Source organism: Oncorhynchus keta, chromosome 17 (genome assembly GCF_023373465.1).
Source record: "Oncorhynchus keta strain PuntledgeMale-10-30-2019 chromosome 17, Oket_V2, whole genome shotgun sequence".
Lineage (NCBI taxonomy): Eukaryota > Metazoa > Chordata > Actinopteri > Salmoniformes > Salmonidae > Oncorhynchus > Oncorhynchus keta.
Window position 1 is genome coordinate 8604423 of NC_068437.1, and position 21539 is coordinate 8625961.

Here is a 21539-nt window from a genome sequence, read left to right on the forward strand (position 1 = left end):
TTTAAATGTTTCCCCTTAAACCACTCGAGTGTTGCTATAGCAGTATGCTTAGGGTCATTGTCCTGCTGGAAGGTGAACCTCTGTCCCAGTCTCAAATCTCTGGAAGACTGAAACAGGATTCCCTCAAGAATTTCCCTGCATTAAGCGCCATCCATCATTCCTTCAAATCTGACCAGTCCCTGTCGATGAAAAACATCCCCTCAGCATGATGCTGCCACCACCATGCTTCACTGTGGTGATGAGAGGTGTTGGGTTTGAGCCAGATGTAGCATATTCCTTGATGACCCAAAATCTCGATTTTAGTCTCATCTGACCAGAGTACCTTCTTCCATATGTTTGGAAAGTCTCCAACATGCCTTTTGGCGAACACCAAACATGTTTGCTTATTTCTTTCTTGACACTCTTCCGTTAAGCCCAGCTCTGTGGAGTGTACGACCAAAAGTAGTCCTATGGACAGATACTCCAATCTTCGCTGTGGAGCTTATTTTTGGTCTCTTCACTGCCTCTCTGATTAATGCCCTCTTTGCCCGGTATGTGAGTTTTGGTGGGCCGCCCTCTCTTGGCAGATTTGTTGTGGTGCCATATTCTTTCCATTTTGAAATAATGGTGCTCCGTGGGATGTTCAAAGTTTCTGATCTTTTTTATAACCCAACCCTGATCTGTACCTCTCTACAACTTTGTCTCTGACCTGTTTGGAGAGCTCCTTGGTCATCATAGTGCCGCTTGCTTGGTGGTGCCGCTTGCTTGGTGGTGTTGCAGACTCTGGGGCCTTTCAGAACAGGTGTATATATACACTGAGATCATGTGACAGATCATGTGACACTTAGATTGCAAACGGGTGGACTTTAGTTAACTAATTATGTGACTTCTGAAGGTAATTGGCTGCACCAGATATTATTTAGGGGCTTCATAGCAAAAGGGGTGAATACATATGCACGCACCACTTTCCGTTTTTTATTATTATTATTTTTTATTTCATTTCACCAGTTTGGACTATTTTGTATATGTTAATTACATGAAATCCAAATAAAAATCAATTTAAATTACAGGTTGCAATGCAACAAAAGAGGGAAAAAGCCAAGGGGGGAACACATTTATATATCTTGGTATATTTTTTTACATTTTATTTTCAATTATTATTATCATTATTGTGTTTTGTGGATGAGGGGTGGGGGGAGGTTGATGGGGATAGTGGAGGTGCTGGGGGGTTCCTATTTAGGGCGAAGGGACCTATTGGGGAGAAAATTCTTTGTGGAGGCACATTCAGTCATAGTTTTGTTTATTATAATATTATATTATTATATTATTATTTATATTTTACTTTTCAAAAAATTATTATAACAGTTTACTGTAATTATGGATATATGCAAGAAAATGGCCTTGCCGAACCCCCCCCCCCTTCTAATTTCCTTAATTTTGTACTTAGAGTCAAATACTTTCTGTGGTATACACACTACTTTCTGTGGTCAACATGAGCTACCAAAACGATTCTGAAGTGTGCCAGGCATTACAATCCCAAAATAGAGGAGGGGCTTGCAGTTTTTGACGCATTTTCAGCCTGAATGCAGGATGTTTTATTTACGAGCCGGTCCACTGCGGACACTGCGGACACCAGTGTACTTCCGGCTGTGCACATAGAAGTAGGACGTAAAATGAAAAACGATGCAAAACGAATAGCCTAATACTGCCATCTTGCTGCTGGTTGGGCTCCTATTATTACTGATTTATAAACAATATATAGTCCATAAACTACTTATGAATCCTTTGTCTTCGTAACCAAACAATATAACGGTAAAAGTTTAAAACTATATAAAAACGTGATGCCATTTTGCATCCATAGCTTCTTCCAGTTACGAATTTGAGAGTAACGTTAGTAGGCTGCGCTACATTTATCCAGCCCTACAGCAAACCAAGTGGTGGGTCTTTCGGCGAATACATAAATTAAGGATTGTGCCTTTATTGTGACAGACCGTTTCATGGTGATCGGGGATAAATAGCATAGTAACCTATAGTTGGTGTGGGGTCTAGTTCACCATGTGCTCATGGCAACACTGTATCAATAATGCAAACTTCAAAATAAAGGTTACTCACGCAGGTTTAACAAGCGGACCTGACACGTCGAGTGTGTCTTGGAGCACTGACTGAGAGTAACCACGATGGTAAGTAAGCAAGTTATTCCAGTGAAATCGTTGTTATGTACAATAGTTGGCTCATAGTTAGATGTAGCATCCACTATAAATACTTAGTTGAATATAAAAGTAACGTGCTTCTCTTGTTTTGTTACAGGCAAAGTTCCTGACTCAAGACCAAATAAATGGTAAGACGCGTTGGACTGTGTGAACATATGTTGAATTGGATAACGGTGATCATTTTAGGCGAGTACGAGACAAGGCAGGATTGTTTATCACATGTCAAAATAATCGTGGGTATTCATTTCATTTAATTCCTGGTATGCACAACCTGTCTATTAATCGTTTTGTTTTGCGTTACTGTCTGAGAATGTCCACTATCTTGATGATTGCAGTTTGGATAGTCTCTGATCTATACTCAAGAAATTGGCGAATAAAATGAAAACTACTACAAGTTCACAGAAGCCTACATTCCAGGACTTACTTCTTATTGCTTGATGTTGATAAGAACAGACTTGTATTCCACGTAATTTTCCGTGTGCCTGCCACAACACAATGCACCCCATTTGTGTCAACGTTCCTGTTGAGAAGACACACACAATGCATCACTTATATCACCAGTCTTTTTGATAGTTTCTTCTTTTGTTGTCAAATGTAGATCATAAAACTGTTCAACAATATTTTGAATAGGATATTACAGACTGTGGAGGACTAGTTTATGTATACCAATATATAGCCTACTAATATACAATACTATGTCAGATTGGTGCTATCATGCATCATATTATGCACCTAGCCCAAGATGTACTCTTAACGTTCCTAATGTTATCTTTAGGTCCAAGGACATGTTATTTTCAGAGGTAGACTGACTCTGGCACACAAAACAGCCAAATACTCCATCTAAACGTGAATTGATACTTATTTGCAATACGGTTCTAGAAACATCTCACATTAAAATAATTTCACAAATGCAAAATATACACTTAGTGTTTTAACCAGCTTCATCACAGTTGCAGCCAACAGTATTTTTCAGTAACAACACGTTTCTGGCGGCCTACTTCCGTTACACACAGGTGTTCCGAGCATGCAAGATAGCTAGTTAGCACAGGTGGTCCCTCTGTCTTCCATAAACATGCCCTGTAACATGAATATATGGCCGTGTGGGAACACTAACCCTAACCTTATTTATAAAGGTGTGTATCAATTTCACTTTATAAAAAAAAAAAAAAAAAAGGTTTTGCTGATATGAAAGATAAGGTCCTTATGCTTCCAAAACCATACCGCAAGCGATTCGTGTTAATGTTCAGACCCAGACTTGGAGCTCTTAACAAAACTCCCCTGTACAGAAGACGCCTTCATCCAATGACTCTTATGTATAATGTAATGGAACTGAGAGTCATGATCAAGGGTGAGTATACAGTGCACCATGAAACCCATATATATTTCTATGGCCCTTCTATTTGCCTTTCAGTAGGCAGCCTGTGCTCTCCTCTGTGTGATTGAAGCAGATCCTGACGGCTGTAATCCCTCATCAAAGATTAATGAGCGGTGACTGCAGATACTGCCTCGATTAAGACTGACCTGTATCTCCCATTCAAGAGTATAATGCTCTAGTTCAGTTTAAGCCAGCAGATCCAATTTGCTTACAACTGCGCTAAGGTTGGACAGGCTTCCTGTGTAGATTAAGACAAACTATGGCTCGGAATACGTACCTCATTCCAGGGATGAGAACTGCGTTGTACTCTGAATTGTCCCATTATCACAACTGTTACACAGAGACGATTGAACAACTGTTATCTGCTAGCTAGCATGATCATTTTCTCAGTCTAACAGTTTGGATAATGGGACAATCCGGAGTACAACACATTTCTCATCCCTGGGTTGAGGTCCGTTTTTCGAGCCTTGTCTCACGCTGGCTTAATCTACACAGGAAGCTTGGGGATCTGTTGGCTAGTTCAGTCTGAGATGAACGAGCCGTATGCGTAACACAGTGAGTTTAACAGCATGCCTTGCCCTTAACTGCACACACAACTAACATCAACAACATGCATGATAGTCAATTTCTCTTTAACCCTCAACCATGAAAGACAACTTCCCTTCCAGTCTTTTTAAGAAACATTTGTGTGTTGGAAATGCCTAACCACTTGTGTAATCCATTTGCATACACTTCAAACAGACATACATACCCACCAGACACGCCACTATGGGTTTCATCACGTTACCCAAACCAAAAACAGATTTAACTTTTTAAAAACCCAGATAAACATAATCTATCACAGCGCCTCTCCTCTTTCTAAATATTTAATTTAACTGTGCTTAAGAATATGAATCTGTACAGTGACCAAAAGTATTGGGACAGTGACACATTTTTGTTGTTTTGGCTCTACCCCAGCATTTGAAATGTACAATCAAATCAAATCAAATGTATTTATATAGCCCTTCGTACATCAGCTGATATCTCAAAGTGCTGTACAGAAACCCAGCCTAAAACCCCAAACAGAGAGCAATGCAGGTGTAGAAGCACGGTGGCTAGGAAAAACTCCCTAGAAAGGCCAAAACCTAGGAAGAAACCTAGAGAGGAACCAGGCTATGTGGGGTGGCCAGTCCTCTTCTGGCTGTGCCGGGTGGAGATTATAACAGAACATGGCCAAGATGTTCAAATGTTCATAAATGACCATCATGGTCGAATAATAATAAGGCAGAACAGTTGAAACTGAAGCAGCAGCACAGTCAGGTGGACTGGGGACAGCAAGGAGTCATCATGTCAGGTAGTCCTGGGGCACGGTCCTAGGGCTCAGGTCCTCCGAGAGAGAGAAAGAAAGAGAGAATTAGAGAGAGCATATGTGGGGTGGCCAGTCCTCTTCTGGCTGTGCCGGGTGGAAATTATAACAGAACATGGCCAAGATGTTCAAATGTTCATAAATGACCCGCATGGTCGAATAATAGTAAGGCAGAACAGTTGAAACTGGAGCAGCAGCAATGACTATGGGTTTGGACTGTCAAGTGCAATTTGAGGGTATTTTCATCCGTATAGGTTGAACCGTTTTGAAATTACAGCACTTTTTGTACGTAGTCCCTACATTTTAGGGGACCAAAAGTATTGGGACAAATTCACTTATATGTGTGTTAAAGCAGTAAAAAGTTAAGTATTTGATCCCCTATTCATAGCACTGTCACGATCGTTATAAGGAGTGGACCAAGAAGCAGCTTGCTATGTTTCCATCCTTTATTTTTGGAATAGAACACTTTAAAGAACAAAACAAACAAATGAAACGTGACGCTAATCTAATGCTCACAGGCAATTATACATAGACAAGATCCCACAAAGCACAATGAGAAAATTGCTTTCTAAATATGATCCCCAATCAGAGACAACGATAAACAGCTACCTCTGATTGGGAACCATACTAGGCCAACATAGAAATATAATTCACCTAGATGCCCCACCCTTAAATCACACCCGACCTAACCAACATAGAGAATAAAAGCTCTCTATGGTCAGGGCATGACAAGCACCGCAATAACTAAATCAAGCCTGTGACTTTACACATTTGTTTGATGCATTTGCTGTTTGTTTTGGTCAGATGATTTTGTGCCCAATAGAAATTAATGGTAAATAATGTATTGTGTCATTTTGGAGTCACTTTTATTTTAAATAAGAATAGAATATGTTTCTAAAGAACTAAACAATAGTTCTTATATCCTTTAGCCGTACCCTTATCCTACTCCTCCTCTGTTCCTCTGGTGATGTAGAGGTTTATCCAGGCCCTGCAGCACCTAGCTCCACTCCCATTCTCCAGGGTCTCTCATTTGTTGACTTCTGTAACCGTAAAAGCCTTGGTTTGAGTTTCATGCAAGTTAACATTAGAAGCCTCCTCCCTACGTGTGTTTTATTCACTGCTTTAGCACACTCTGCCAACCCAGATGTCCTAGCGATGTCTGAATCCTGGCTTTAAGAAGGCCACCAAAAATCCAGAAATTTCCATCCCTAACAATAACATTTTCTGACAAGATAGAACTGCCAAAGGGGGCAGAGTTGCAATCTACTGCAGAGTTCTGTCATACTATCCAGGTCTGTGCCCAAACAATTTGAGCTTCTACTTTCCAGAACAAGTCTCTCACCGTTGCCGCAAGCTATTGACCACCTTCAGCCCCCAGCTGTGCCCTGGACACCATATATGAATTGATTGCCTCCCACCTATCTTCAGAGTTCGTACTGTTAGGTGACCTAAACTGGGACATGCTTAACACCCCGGCCGTCCTACAATCTAAGCTAGATGCCCTCAATCTCACAAAAAAATTATCAATGAACCTACCAGGTACAACCCCAAATCCTTAAACACCGACACCCTCATAGATATCATCCTGACCAACCTGCCCTCCAAATACACCTCTGCTGTCTTCAACCACGATCTCAGCGATCACTGCCTCATTGCCTGTGTCCGTAATGGGTCTGCGGTCAAACGACCACCCCTCATCACTGTCAATCACTGCTCCCTAAAACACTTCAGCTAGCAGGCCTTTCTTATCGACCTGGCCCGGGTATCCTGGAAGGATATTGACCTCATTCCATCAGTAGAGGATGCCTGGTTATTCTTTAAAAGTGCCTTCCTCACCATCTTAAATAAGCATGCCCCATTTAAAAAATGTAGAACCAGGAACAGATATAGCCCTTGGTTCACTCCAGACCTGACTGCCCTTGACCAGCACAAAAAACATCCTGCGTTAGCATCAAATAGCCCCCGCAATATGCAACTTTTCATGGAAGTTAGTAACCAATATACACAGGCAGTTAGGAAATCAAAGGATAGCTTTTTCAAACAAATGTGCATCCTGTAGCACAAACTCCAAAACGTTCTGGGACACTGTAAAGCCAATGGAGAATAAGAGCACCTCCTCCCAGCTGCCCACTGCACTGAGGCTAGGAAACACTGTCACCCCCGATAAATCCACGATAATTGAGAATGTCAATAAGCAGTTTTCTACGTCTGGCCATGCTTTCCACCTGGCTACCCCTACCCCGATCAACAGCCCTGCACCCCCCACATTAACTTGCCCAAGCCTCCCCATTTCTCCTTCACCCAAATCCAGACAGCTGATGTTCTGAAAGAGCTGCAAAATCTGGACTCCAACAAATTAGCTGGGCTAGACAATCTGGACCCCCTCTTTCTAAAATGATCCGCCACAATTGTTGCAACCCCTATGCAACCTCTCTTATCGTCTGAGATCCCTAAAGATTGAAAAGCTGCCTTGGTCATCCCCCTATTCAAAGGGGCAGACACTCTAGACCCAAACTGTTACAGACCTATAACTATCCTACCCTGCCTTTCTAAAGTCTTCAAAAGCCAAGTTAACAAACAGATCACCGACCATTTTGAATGTCACCGTACCTTCTCCGCTATGCATGTCACGTCTGCCCCCACTCTTCCCTTCTCCTGGCGCTTGAGGGTGCCAGATTACCCTGCATCACGCACTCCTGCCATCCATCACGCACACATGCCGTCACTCGCATCAGCGTTATTGGACTCACCTGGACTCACTTATCACATGTTCTTTTCCTCCCCTATATTTTTCGGTTCCCTTGCTCTGTTCCCTGCTGCTGCATTGTATTGTTTTTGTCTTTTGAATTTGTTTCTGACGCTGTTCCTGTCTAGTCTCTGCCCGTTATAATTAAATGTTTTATCATATCATATATCAAATATCAAATTTTATTTGTCACATACAAATGGTTAGCAGATGTTAGTGCGAGTGTAGCGAAATGCTTGTGCTTCTAGTTCCGACAATGCAGTAATAACCAACAAGTAATCTAGCTAACAATTCCAAAACTACTACCTTATAGACACAAGTGTAAGGGGATAAAGAATATGTACATAAAGATATAAGAATGAGTGATGGTACAGAGCGGCATAGGCAAGATACAGCAGATGTTATTCAGTGCGGTATATTCATATGAGATGAGTATGGAAACAAAGTGGCATAGTTAAAGTGGCTAGTGATACATGTATTACATAAGGATGCAGTAGATGATATAGAGTACAGTATATACGTATACATATGAGATGAATAATTTAGGGAACATTATATTAGGTAGCATTGTTTAAAGTGGCTAGCGATATATTTTACATAATTTCCCATCAATTCCCATTATTAAAGTGGCTGGCGTTGAGTCAGTGGGTTGGCAGCAGCCACTCAATGTTAGTGGTGGCTGTTTAACAGTCTGATGGCCTTGAGATAGAAGCTGTTTTTCAGTCTCTCTGTGCCAGCTTTGATGCACCTGTACTGACCTCGCCTTCTGGATGATAGCGGGGTGAACAGGCAATGGCTCGGGTGGTTGCTGTCCTTGATGATCTTTATGGCCTTCCTGTGACATCGGGTGGTGTAGGTGTCCTGGAGGGCAGGTAGTTTGCCCCCGGTGATGCGTTGTGCAGACCTCACTACCCTCTGGAGAGCCTTACGGTTGTGGGTGGAGCAGTTGCCGTACCAGGTGGTGATACTGTAACGGTTTTCTAGGTGTGGTGAAGGAGAGTCGGACCAAACTGTAGATTGCGATCCATGTTCAATGAAACAAAAACGTAACACGAATCTAAAACACAAACACTACAAAACAAAGAACGTAACGAAAACCGAAACAGCCTATAATAGTGAAAACTAACACAGACAGGAACAAGGACACTAAGGACAATCACCACCACAAACTCAAAGAATATGGCTGCCTAAATATGGTTCCCAATCAGAGACAACGATAAACACCTGCCTCTGATTGAGAACCACTCCAGACAGCCATAGACTTTGCTAGATCACCCCACTAGCTACAATCCCAATACATACACACCAAAACCCCAAGACAAAACACACCACAATACAAAAAACCCATGCCACACCCTGGCCTGACCCAATACATGAAGATAAACACAAAATACTTCGACCAGGGCGTGACAGATACAGCCTCGCACACCGAATCAGCGTAATCGTCAATGTTGTCGTCTGACGCAATACGGAACATATCCCAGTCCACGTGATGGAAGCAGTCTTGGAGTGTGGAATCAGATTGGTCGGACCAGCGTTAAACAGACCTCAGCGCGGGAGCTTCTTGTTTTAGTTTCTGTCTGTAGGCAGGGATCAACAAAATGTGGTCAGCTTTTCCGAAAGGAGGGCGGGGCAGGGCCTTATATACGTTGCGGAAGTTGGAATAGCAATGATCCAAGGTTTTTCCCGCCCTGGTTGCGCAATCGATATGCTGATAAAATTTAGGAAGTCTTGTTTTCAGATTAGCCTTGTTAAAATCCCCAGCTACAATGAATGCAGCCTCCGGATATATGGATTCCAGTTTGCAAAGAGTCAAATAAAGTTCGTTCAGAGCCATCGATGTGTCTGCTTGGGGGGGAATATATACGGCTGTGATTATAATCGAAGAGAATTCCCTTGGTAGATAATGCGGTCTACATTTGATTGTGGCGAGGAGAATGCTAGGGAGTGGTGCACGATGTGCCCGTCTCCGGAGTCTGACCAGAAGAACGCTTCGTTTTCCCCTTTTTCGAAGTCGTTTTTTGGGGTCGCCGGCTGGGATCCATTCCGTTGTCTTGGGTGAAAGGCAGAACACAGGGTCCGCTTCGCGAAAGTCATATTCTTGGTCGTACTGATGGTGAGTTGACGCTGCTCTTATGTTCAGTAGTTCTTCTCGACTGTATGTAATGAAACCTAAGATGACCTGGGGTACCAATGTAAGAAATAACACGTAAAAAAACAAAAACTGCATAGTTTCCTAGGAACGCGAAGCGAGGCGGCCATCTCTGTCGCATTCAACACTGTCAATCAATACATTCTTATTGTCTGACACAATAGCCTTGTTTTTTCAAATGACTGCCTCGCCTGGTTCACCAACTACTTCTCAGACGGAGGACCTGTTGTCCGGACCTCTGGCAGTCTCTATGGGGGTGCCACAGGGCTCAATTCTTGGCCCGACTCTTTTCTCTGTATACATCAATGATGTCGCTCTTGCTGCTGGTGATTCTCTGATCCACCTCTATGCAGACGACACCATTCTGTATACTTCTGGCCCTTCTTTGGACACTGTGTTAACTAACCTCCAGACGAGCTTCAATGCCATAAAACTCTCCTTCCGTGGCCTCCAACTGCTCTTAAATGCAAGTAAAACTAAATTCACGCTCTTCAACCGATCGCTGCCCGCACCTGCCAGCCCGTCCAGCATCACTACTCTGGACGGTTCTGACTTGGAATATGTGGACAACTACAAATACCTAGGTGTCTGGTTAAACATCTCCAATCCAAAATTAATCTAGAATCGGCTACCTATTTCGCAAACAAAACATCCTTCACTCATTCTGCCAAACATACCCTAGTAAAACTGACTATCCTACCGATCCTTGACTTTGGCGATGTCATTTACAAAATAGCCTCCAACACTACTCAGCAAATTAGATGCAGTCTATCACAGTGCCACCCGTTTTGTCACCAAAGCCCCATATACTACCCACCACTGCGACCTGTATGCTCTTCGCTTCATATTAGTTGCCAAACCCACTGGCTCCAGGTCATCTATAAGTCTTTGCTAGGTAAAGCCCCACCTTATCTCAGCTCACTGATCACCATAGCAGCACCCACCCGTAGCGGGCGCTCCAGCAGATATATTTCACTGGTCACCCCCAAAGCCAATCTATCCTTTGGCCTCCTTTCCTTCTAGTTCGCTGCTGCCAATGACTGGAACGTATTGCAAAAATCACTGAAGCTGGAGTCTCATATCTCCCTAACTAACTTTAAGCACTAGCTGTCAGAGCAGCTCACGGATCACTGCACCTATACATAGCCCATCTGCAAATAGGCTGTCCAACTACCTCATCCCCATATTATTTTTTTTGCTCCTTTGCACCCCAGTATCTCTACTTGCACATTCATCTTCTGCACATCTATCACTCCAGTGTTTAATTGCTAAATTGGAATTACTTCGCCACTACGACCTATTTATTGCCTTACCTCCCTAATCTTACCTCATTTGCACACACTGTATATAGACTTTTCTATTGCATTATTGACTGTACGTTTGTTTATTCCATGTGTAACTCTGTGTTGTTGTCTGTGTCGCACTGCTTTGCTTTATCTTGGCCAGGTCGCAGTTGTAATGAGAACTTGTTCTCAACTGGCCTACCTGGTTAAATACATGAAATCAAGGTGAATAAATTAAAACACTTCTATATTAATGTGGATGTTATGCTACCATGATTACAAATAATACTGAATGGATCGTGAATAATGATGAATGTGAAAGTTACAGACAAATATCATACCCCCAAGACATGCTAACCTCTCACCATTATAATAACAGGGGAGGTTAGCATTTTTGTGGGGGGATATTTGTACATCTGTAACTTTCTCACTCATCATTATTCACGATACATTAAGGATTATCCGTAATCATGGTAGCATCCACATTAGTGTAAAAGTTTTTAGAAACATATTATATTCTTATTTACAATAAAAGTGACTCCAGAATAACACAATACATTATTTACCATTAATTTCTATTGGGCACAAAATAATCTGAAACACAACCAAAATGACACAATATATTATTTACCATTAATTCCTCAATATTAGAAAGGTGTTCTTAATGTCTAACTTCTATTTTTTATTTAAAATGTAATATAATATCTTATTCTGTTCTTGTCTATAACTGTATAACTTAATTATAACTTACAGTGCATTTGGAAAGTATTCAGACACCTTGACTTCTTCCACATTTTGTTACATTACATCCTTATTCTAAAATTAATGAAATTATTTGTTTTCCTCATTAATCTATATACAATACCCCATAATGACAAAGTGAAAAAAGTTTTGACATTTTTGCTAATTATTAAAAATAAAACCAGAAATACCTTACTTAAAATGAGTTTTCAGACCCTTTGCTATGAGACTTGAAATTGAGCTCAGGTGCATTCTGTTTCCATTGCTTGAAATGTATCTACAACTTGATTGGAGTCCACCTGTGGTATTTTCAATTGATTGAACATGATTTGGAAAGTGACACACTTGCCTATATAAGGCTCCAAAGTTGACTGAATTTCAGAGCAAAAACCAAGCCATGAGGTTGAAGGAATAGTTTGTAGAGCTCTGAGACAGGATTGTGTTGAGGCACAGATCTGGGGAAGGCTACCAACAAAATTCTGCAGCATTGAAGGTCCCCAAGAAAACAGTGGCCTCCATCATTAAATGGAAGAAGTTTGGAACCACCAACTCTTCCTAGAGCTGTCCACCTGGCCTAACTGAGCAATCGGGGGAGAAGGGCCTTGGTCAGGGAGGTGATCAAGAACCTGAAGGTCACTCTGACAGAGCTCCAGAGTTCCTCTGTGGAGATGGGAGAACCTTTTAGAAGGACAACCATCTCTGCAGCACTCCACAAATCAGGCCTTTATGGTAGAGTGACCAGACGGAAGCCACTCCTCAGTAAAGGGCACATTGCAGCCCGCTTGGAGTTTGCCAAAAGGCAGCTAAATGACTCTCAGACCATGAGAAGGAATATTAAAATCGAATAAAATTGTATTCGTCACATACGCACAATAAAACAGGTGTAGACCTTACCATGAAATGCTTACTTACAAGCCCTTAACCAACAGTTCAAGAAATAGAAGTGAATCAAATATTTACCAAATAAACTAAAGTGAAAAAAATCAAATGAATCAAAGAGTTGTAGAAAGAAGAAGAAGAAATGTACATAACAATAACGAGGCTATATACAAGGGGTACTGGTACCGAGTCAATGTGCGGGGGTACAGGTTAGTCAAGGTAATTTGTAAAGTCACTATGCATAGATAATAAACAGCGTGTAGCAGCAGTGTAAAACCAAGGGGGGATCAATGTAAATAGTCTGGGTGGCCATTTGGTTAGTTGTTCAGCAGTCTTATGGCTTGGGGGTAGAAGCTTTTGAGAAGCCTTTTGGTCTTAGACCTGGCACTCCGGTACCGCTTGCCGTGCGGTAACAGAGAACAGTGTATAACTTGGTTGAATGGAGTCTTTGACCATTTTTTGGGGCCTTCTTCTGACACCGCCTAGTATATAGGTCCTGGATTTCAGGAAGCGTGGCCCCAGTGATGTACTGGGCCGTACACACAACCCTCTGTAGCGCCTTACGGTCAGATGCCGAGCAATTACCATACCAGGCAGTGATGCAACCATTCAGGATGCTCTCGATGGTGCAGCTGTAGAACTTTTTGAGGATCTAGGGACTCATACGAAATCTTTTCAGTCTCCCGAGGTGGAAAATGTGTCGTCTTGCCCTCTTCACAACTGTCTTGGTGTGTTTGGACCATGATAGTTTGTTGGTGATGTGGACACCAAGGAACTTGAAACTCTCAAACCGCTCCACTTCAGTCCCGTTGATGTTAATGGGGGCGTGTTCGGCCTTGCTTTTCCTATAGTCCACAATCAGCTCCTTTGTCTTGCTCACATTGAGAGAGACGTTGTTGTCCTGGCACCCCACTGTATAGGCTATCTCATCGTTATTGGTGATCAGGCCTACCACTGTTGTCGTCAGCAATGAGCAGTAGCTAATCGTGATCTCAACCTCATAGTCCGCCCCATCCCGCATGCGGTCGCGTTACTACAGCCTCAAGCTCATTACCATAACGCAACGTTAGCGATTTCTAAAAATCGCAAATGAAATGAAATAAATATGCCTGCTCTCAAGCTTATCCTTCTCTTAACAATCCTGTCGTCTCAGATTTTCAAAATATGCTTTAGAACCAGAGAAAATCAATAATTTGTGTAAGAGTGGTGATAGCTAGCTTAGCATTTAGCACGCAACATATTCACAAAAACCAGCAAAGGAATCAAATAAAATAATTTACCTTTGAAAAACTTCAGATGTTTCAATGAGGAGACTCTCAGTTACATAGCAGATGTCCAGTTTTTCCTGAAAGATTATTGTGTAGGACACAACGTTCCGTTTGTTACTATGCATTTGGCTACCGAAACTAGCCGAAAATTCAGTCACCTACACGTCAAACTTTTTTCCGAATTAACTCCATAATATCGACTGAAACATGGAAAACGTTGTTTGAATCAATCCTCAAGGTGTTTTGTCATATATCTCTTCATTGAAATGCCGTCCCTGGAAGCCTGCATTCTTCTCTGATTCGGATGGAAAAATACTGGTAGCTGACTTTTGCGCACCAATTTCCACGCAGACACCGTGCGGGACACTTGGCAATTGTAGTCTCTTATGGTCAATCTTCCAATGATATGCCTACAAATACGTCACAATGCTGCAGACACCTTGGGAAACGATAGAAAGTGTCCGTTCATTCCTGTCGCATTCACAGCCATATGATCATGGAAAACGTAGCTCAGAAATCCTGTTCATTTCCTGGGCGCTCAAACATCTTGGTTTTGCCTGAAGCTTTTGTTCAACGGCACTCACAGTGAAAATATTTGCAGTTCTGGAAACGTCAGAGTGTCTTCTTTCCAAAACTATCAATTCCAAGCATAGTCGAGCATCTTTTCGTGACAAAATATTGCGCTTAAAACGGGCACGTCTTTTTATCCAAAAATGAAATAATGCCCCTAGTGGACTAACAGGTTAATAAACTAAACAAAACCTATTGAATTAGAGGGATTAGAATGCTCTTGAAACTTCTGACCATGGCAATTTGACAGGTAAACTCATGGGTGCACAAAACATGTCTGACAGTCCATCTATTATGTCATAATTGACCTGTATGGGGATGTCTGTTCTATTCATTCTATTTCTATGGTTTGACGTCAGGGGAATAGCCATTAGAAGCATACACGGACATACCTAGAAGAGCTGAGGAAATGTGACAACCTCTTCTTTCTCATAGAATTCAAGGAATGCTTTTCACTCTATGACAAGAAGCACAAGGGTAAAATTGAGGCCAAGGACCTGATTATAGTCATGCGCTGCCTGGGGGTCAGCCCCACTTTCATTGAGGTGGACAGACACCTGCAAATCTCCAAGATTGGTACGCATGTCTGTCTGTCTGTCTGTCTGTCTGTCTGTCTGTCTGTCTGTCTGTCTGCCCGCCTGCATGTATGTCTTTCAATGTTAAACTATCCCTTTCAATAAATCCATTTTCTAATCAACCAATCATTTGATTGATCATTCAATCAATCACTCTCCCTCCATAAAACTAGATAAGTGTGGAGAGCTGGACTTCTCCACCTTCCTGACTATGATGCACCAGCAGATCCAGCAGGAGGACCCCAGAGCAGAGATTCTGGAGGCCATGAGGATGACGGACAAGCAGAAGAAGGGCTACATCTTGTCCTCGGAGCTCCGGACCAAGCTCACCGGGCTGGGAGAGAAGCTCACTGATAAAGAAGGTAAGGGTCATAAAACACACATGCCACATGTATATGAGAGAGTTGTAGAGTGTAAGTATGTGCATTGTGTTTGTTTGTTCAAACCACGCACATCCAGAATCATGGGTGTGCATTATTGTACCAACTTAACAACATTTCTATGGTAGTAAATGTAATTGAATTACTTTGTTACTTTATTACACCAATACTGTATATTCTGTTTGAACACTTGAAAAGCACACTACTGTACCAGTCAAAAGTGTGGGCACACCTACTCATTCCAGGGTTTTTCTTTATTTTTACTATTTTCTACATTGTAGAATAATAGTGGAGACATCAAACTATGAAATGACACATATGGAATCATTTAGTAACAAATCAAAATATATTTTATATTTGAGGTTCTTCAAAGTAGCCACCATTTGCCTTGACAGCTTTGCACACTCTTGGCATTCTCTCAACCAGCTTCATGAGGTAGCCACCTGGAATTCATTTCAATTAACAGGTGTGTGTAACGCTCGAAGAGTGATGGGAGTGGAGTCAGGTGCAGAGAGCAGAGGATTAGGGAAAAACGCTTTAATGTCCAACAAAATAGCGTACAACGGGTGACGCCGAACACAGGCGTAATACACTCTATCCAAGTACAAACTGGTACCTCACCGGACAGCGAAAAAAAAAATATAATAATAATGAACACATCTTGACATCACAGCAACAAGCCCGCACAAACACAGGCGGGCTAACCAAACTTAAATATCCCCAAACCAATACCCCAACAAGGAACAGGTGAAACCAATTGGACAAAACCAAACGAAAAGGGGAAAAAAAGGGATTGGTGGCAGCTAGTACACCGGCAACGACGACCGCCGAGCTCAACCTGAACGGGAAGGGGAGCCACCTTCGGTGATATTCGTGACAGTGTGCCTTGTTTAAAAGTTCATTTGTGGAATATATTTCCTTCTTAATGCGTTTGAGCCAATCAGTTGTCTTGTGACGAGGAAGGGGTGATATACAGAAGATAGCCCTATTTGGTAAAAGACCAAGTCCATATTATGGCAAGAACAGCTCAAAGAGAAACGACAGTCCATCACTACTTTAAGACATGAAGGTCAGTCAATCCGGAAAATGAAGAACTTTTAAACTTTCTTCAAGTGCAGTCTCAAAAACCATCAAGCACTATGATGAAACTGGTTCTCATGAGGACCGCCACAGGAAATGAAGACCCAGAGTTACCTCTGCTGCAGCGGATAAGTTCATTAGAGTTACCAGCCTCAGAAATTGCAGCCCAAATAAATGCTTCACGTTGTTCAAGTAACAGACACCTCTCAGGCCTTCATGGTCGAATTGCTGCAAAGAAACCACTACTATATCACTCTAATAAGAAGAAGAGACTTGCTTGGGCCAAGAAACACAAGCAATGGACATTAGACCGGTGGAAATCTGTCCTTTGGTCTGATGAGTCCAAATTTGAGATTTTTGGTTCCAACCGCAGAGTATGTGAACGGAGGATCTCTGCATGTGTGGTTCCCACCGTAAAACATGGAGGAGGAGGTGTGGTGGTGTGAGGGTGCTTTTCTGGTTACACTGTCTGTGATTTATTTAGAATTCAAGGCACACTTAACCAGCATGACTACCACAGCATTCTGCTGAGATACGCCATCCCATCTGGTTTGCTCATTTGTTTTTCAACAGGACAATGACCCAACACACCTCCAGGCTGGGTAGGGATATTTAACCAAGAAGGAGAGTGATGGAGTGATGCATCAGATGACCTGGCCACCACGATCACCTGACTTGAACCTAATTGAGATGGTTTGGGATGAGTTGGACTGCAGAGTGAAGAAAAAGCAGCCAACAAGTGCTCAGCATATGTGGGAACTCCTTCAAGACTGTTGGAAAAGCATTCCAGGTGAAGCTGGTTGAGTGAATGCCAAGAGTGTGCAAACCTGTCATCAAGGCAAAGGGTGGCTACTTTGAAGAATCTAAAATCTGAAATATGTTTTGTTTAACACTTTTTTTGATTACTACATGATTCCTTATGTGTTATTTTATAGTTTTGATGTCTATACTATTATTCTACAATGTAGAAAATAGTAAAAATGAAGACAAACCCTTGAATGAGTTGGTGTGTCCAAACTTTTGACTGGTACTTTATGTGTGGCAGAGATTGTATGACCGATGATTGTATGATTTTATGACCAGTAGACAAAACGTCTTAAAATATTCAAAGACCATTGATGAAATTACTAGATTTGATGAGTTATAATTAAGTTGTGTGGGCATCATCATCTTCTCACTTCCCTGCAGTTGACGAGCTGCTGAAAGAGACTGGCGTGGGACCAGACGGATGTGTCCACTACGAGGAGTTTGCCAAAACAATGACCCTTCCTTCTACAAACTGCTGAGCAGCCATCCGGCCGGATACGATCATACTGTACCACAAAAGTGCACTGATTCAAAGCATCTGCATGCTGGCTGCCCACTAACAACATGTTGAGATGAGAAGTTATTTTTTCTTTATTAGCTTTCTGAGGTATGTGTTTCTATAGTTATTACGTTTTCCTTATATTTCGATTATGTATCCCTTATATAGATTTGTATGTTGAAGGAAGCAATGGTGTGCCTGGTTGAAATGTCTGCACTTTAAATATATAACTAATACTAACTGGCATTGTTATAGCTTATCACTATTACCAAGTAATCACTAAAAAGCCTACTGACATTTTCACAAAGTAATGACATTGTTCTTATTGATATAAAGAGCAACTTGATTTCTTGATAATAAATGGACACAATCATTTTGGGTCCAAACTTGCTGTAAAATTGTTTTTATGTAAATGTGAAAATGCTTTGTAGGTTTGGATCAAACAATCTCTCATGGAGAAAATGTGTAAACCAGAGGTAGTTTACGTGGTGTGGTTCAAAAGTGGTGTGGCAAAATGAATATGTCTTTTCTGGGGCCTGTAGTTTTTCCTGATCTCATGTCCTGGTCAGGTAAAACTCTGGGTCCTATTCGTAGGCTATGACAAAATAGCATTATTATAGATAGCTTCCCTTTTCGTCTGTGCTATGACTATAGGGCTGTTTTTTTTTCCTGTCAGGTCATGTGAATTGGAAACACTGTGGACTTTTCAAACTACCACAAACCTTGTTGTTATTCATTCCGAATCTGATATCAAAAGAGCCAGAGACAACAACGTCAATGGACAACATACCCTGTAGTTTAGTGAACTATTATAGCAGGGCTGAGCGTTATGCTTACAATGTCTTTAAATATTATAATATATATTATAATATCTATACACACACAATGTGTTTTGCCTGAAATTACACCCAAATCTAACTGCGTATAGCTCAGGCCCTGAATCAAGGATATGCATATTCTTGGTACCATTTGAAAGGACACACTTTGAAGTTTGTGTAAATGTGAAAGGAATCTAGGAGATTATAACACAATAGATCTGTAAAAGACAATACAAAGAAAAAAACAACCGTTCTTTTTTAGATTTTTTGTACCATCATCTTTGAAATGCAAGAAAAAGACCATAATGCATTTTTCCAGCCCAGCTGCAATTTAGATTTTGGCCACTAGATGGCAGCAGTATATGTGCAAAGTTTAGACTGATCCAATAAACCATTGCATCTCTGTTCAAAATGTTGTATCATGACTGCCCAAATATGCCTAGTTTGTTTATTAATAACTTGATGTTAAAAATTGTGCACTCTCCTCAAACAATAGCATGGTATTATTTCACTGTAATAGCTACTGTAAATTGGACAGTGCAGTTAGATTAACAAGAATTTAAGCTTTCTGCCAATATCATATGTCTATGTCCTAACATTTTCTTGTTACTTACAACCTCATGCTAATTACATTAGCATGCGTTAGTTCAACTGTCCCGTGGACAGTACACCGATCAAGAAGTTAAGCAGTGGACTTTTAAAAAAAAATTTAAGACAGGTTTCATTGTAGAAAACTATTTTAATTTTGTCACAACCAATTATTTGTTCATCTGACTGCAGTGCTCTTCTGAAATTAATTATGTGAGCTTTATGTAAGGCAGGGTTACATTTGAAACCTACAGACGTAGAACCATTTAAAAAGTGCTTTTTGAAAGAAATTGATTTTATGAATCATAAAATGTATGGAAAATGCTATAAGTATGAAATCAAAAACTAGCAACTATAATTGAAAGAGAGAAGCGAGATGAAATTATCTTTCAATAATTACACTTTTGATGTCATATACAGATAAAAAAAAGATAAATATTTGACAATATCAGAATTTTTCTCACACATATATGGTTGTTCGTTGCAAGGGTTCATTTAACACTATACACCAGATTTCATGAACTAGATTCAGCTGCAGGATGATTGTTTCTTGAGCAGATGATCGGGGGTCCGGAACATAATTACAAATCATTTATAGACAGCAAATTGACCTCAAGAAGCCGAAATCAATATAATGGGAATAATTTCAAACTGCTTACATTTGTATACGATCACATTTTCTCTTTATTATGCGTGGGAATATTTGGGAATACATTTCTTAAATTAAAACCACTTGGAGCTGATTTCCTGGTTTTTAATCGATTATGTCCAGCAAATAACAACAACAAATGCTCAGAAAACTTGGGTGTCAAAATAAAATGTGTCAGAGTTCCACCAATTAGGGAACCCTGCTTTACACAGTAGACTTTGTTACACTTTTTAAAAATGTAATTAGGCAAGTCAGTTAAAAACAAATTCTTATTTACAATGATGGCCTAGCCTGTCCTATTGTGCACCTCCCTGTGGGACTCCCAATCACAGCCAGATGTGATACAGCCTGGATTTTAACCAGGGACTGTAGTGACACCTCTTCACAGTGCCTTAGACCGCTGCTCCGCTCAGGAGCCCAAGTGACTTTGCAACAATTTTTTAAAATGTGTAAATCATAAAAACATTAACCTTGTGTTGATGTCCTGGCCTCCATCTGGCCCACCAGATGGTGTGATGTTTGAATATACCGATCCTGTGCAGGTGTTGTTACATGTGGTCTGCCACTGCGAGGACGATCAGCTGTCCACCCTGTCACCTTGTAGCGCTGTCTTAGGCGTCTCACAGTACGGACATTGTAATTTATTGCCCTAGCCACATCTGAAATCCTCATGCCTCCTTGCAGCATGCCTAAGGTACGTTCACGCAGATGAGCAGGGACCCTGGGCAACTTTCTTTTGGTGTTTTTCAGAGTCAGTAGAAAGGCTTCTTTAGTGTCCTAAGTTTTCATAACTGTGACCGTAATTGCCTACCGTGTCTTAACGACCGTTCCACATGTGCATGTTCATTAATTGTTTATGGTTCATTGAACAAGCATGGGAAACAGTGTTTAAACCCTTTACAATGAAGATCTGTGAAGTTATTTGGATTTTTACGAATTATCTTTGAAAGGTCAGGTCCTGAAAAAGGGGCGTTTTTTTTTGCTGAATTTAGGTGTATTTGGATTTCATAACCACCCAAACAGATACATTAACTTGAGGCAGAAAGAGGTCAGTATTGCAACTGTTTACCTAATCTTATTAGGTAATATGTCTGTAAAGTTAACTTTCACAAATTGATTAAAATAAAGGCAGATAAGAAATGGCTTCAGTTACTATTATTGTACAACTCTTGAACGTGCCGTCCTTGGCCAGCTCTCCCGCTATCTCTCTCTGAATGACCTTCTTGATCCAAATCAGTCAGGTTTCAAGACTAGTCATTCAACTGAGACTGCTCTTCTCTGTATCACGGAGGCGCTCCGCACCGCCTAAAGCTAACTCTCTCTCCTCTGCTCTCATCCTTCTAGACCTATCGGCTGCCTTCGATACTGTGAACCACCAGATCCTCCTCTCCACCCTCTCCGAGTTGGGCATCTCCGGCGCGGCCCACGCTTGGATTGCGTCCTACCTGACAGGTCGCTCCTACCAGGTGGCGTGGCGAGAATCTGTCTCCTCACCACGCGCTCTCACCACTGGTGTCCCCCAGGGCTCTGTTCTAGGCCCTCTCCTATTCTCGCTATACACCAAGTCACTTGGCTCTGTCATAACCTCACATGGT

At 41.4% G+C, this 21539-nt stretch overlaps 1 protein-coding gene across 1 annotated transcript; it reads left to right on the forward strand.

The window, feature by feature from the left end:
- Positions 1-1676: 1676 nt before the first annotated feature.
- On the forward strand, positions 1677-21088 carry calml4b (calmodulin-like 4b). Its single transcript, XM_035790225.2, has 5 exons — positions 1677-2159; positions 2287-2317; positions 14984-15124; positions 15297-15485; positions 17772-21088. Exons 1-5 carry the CDS (start codon positions 2157-2159, stop codon positions 17867-17869), a joined length of 462 nt encoding a protein of 153 aa, XP_035646118.1. The 5' UTR covers positions 1677-2156; the 3' UTR covers positions 17870-21088.
- The last annotated feature ends 451 nt before the right edge of the window (positions 21089-21539 follow it).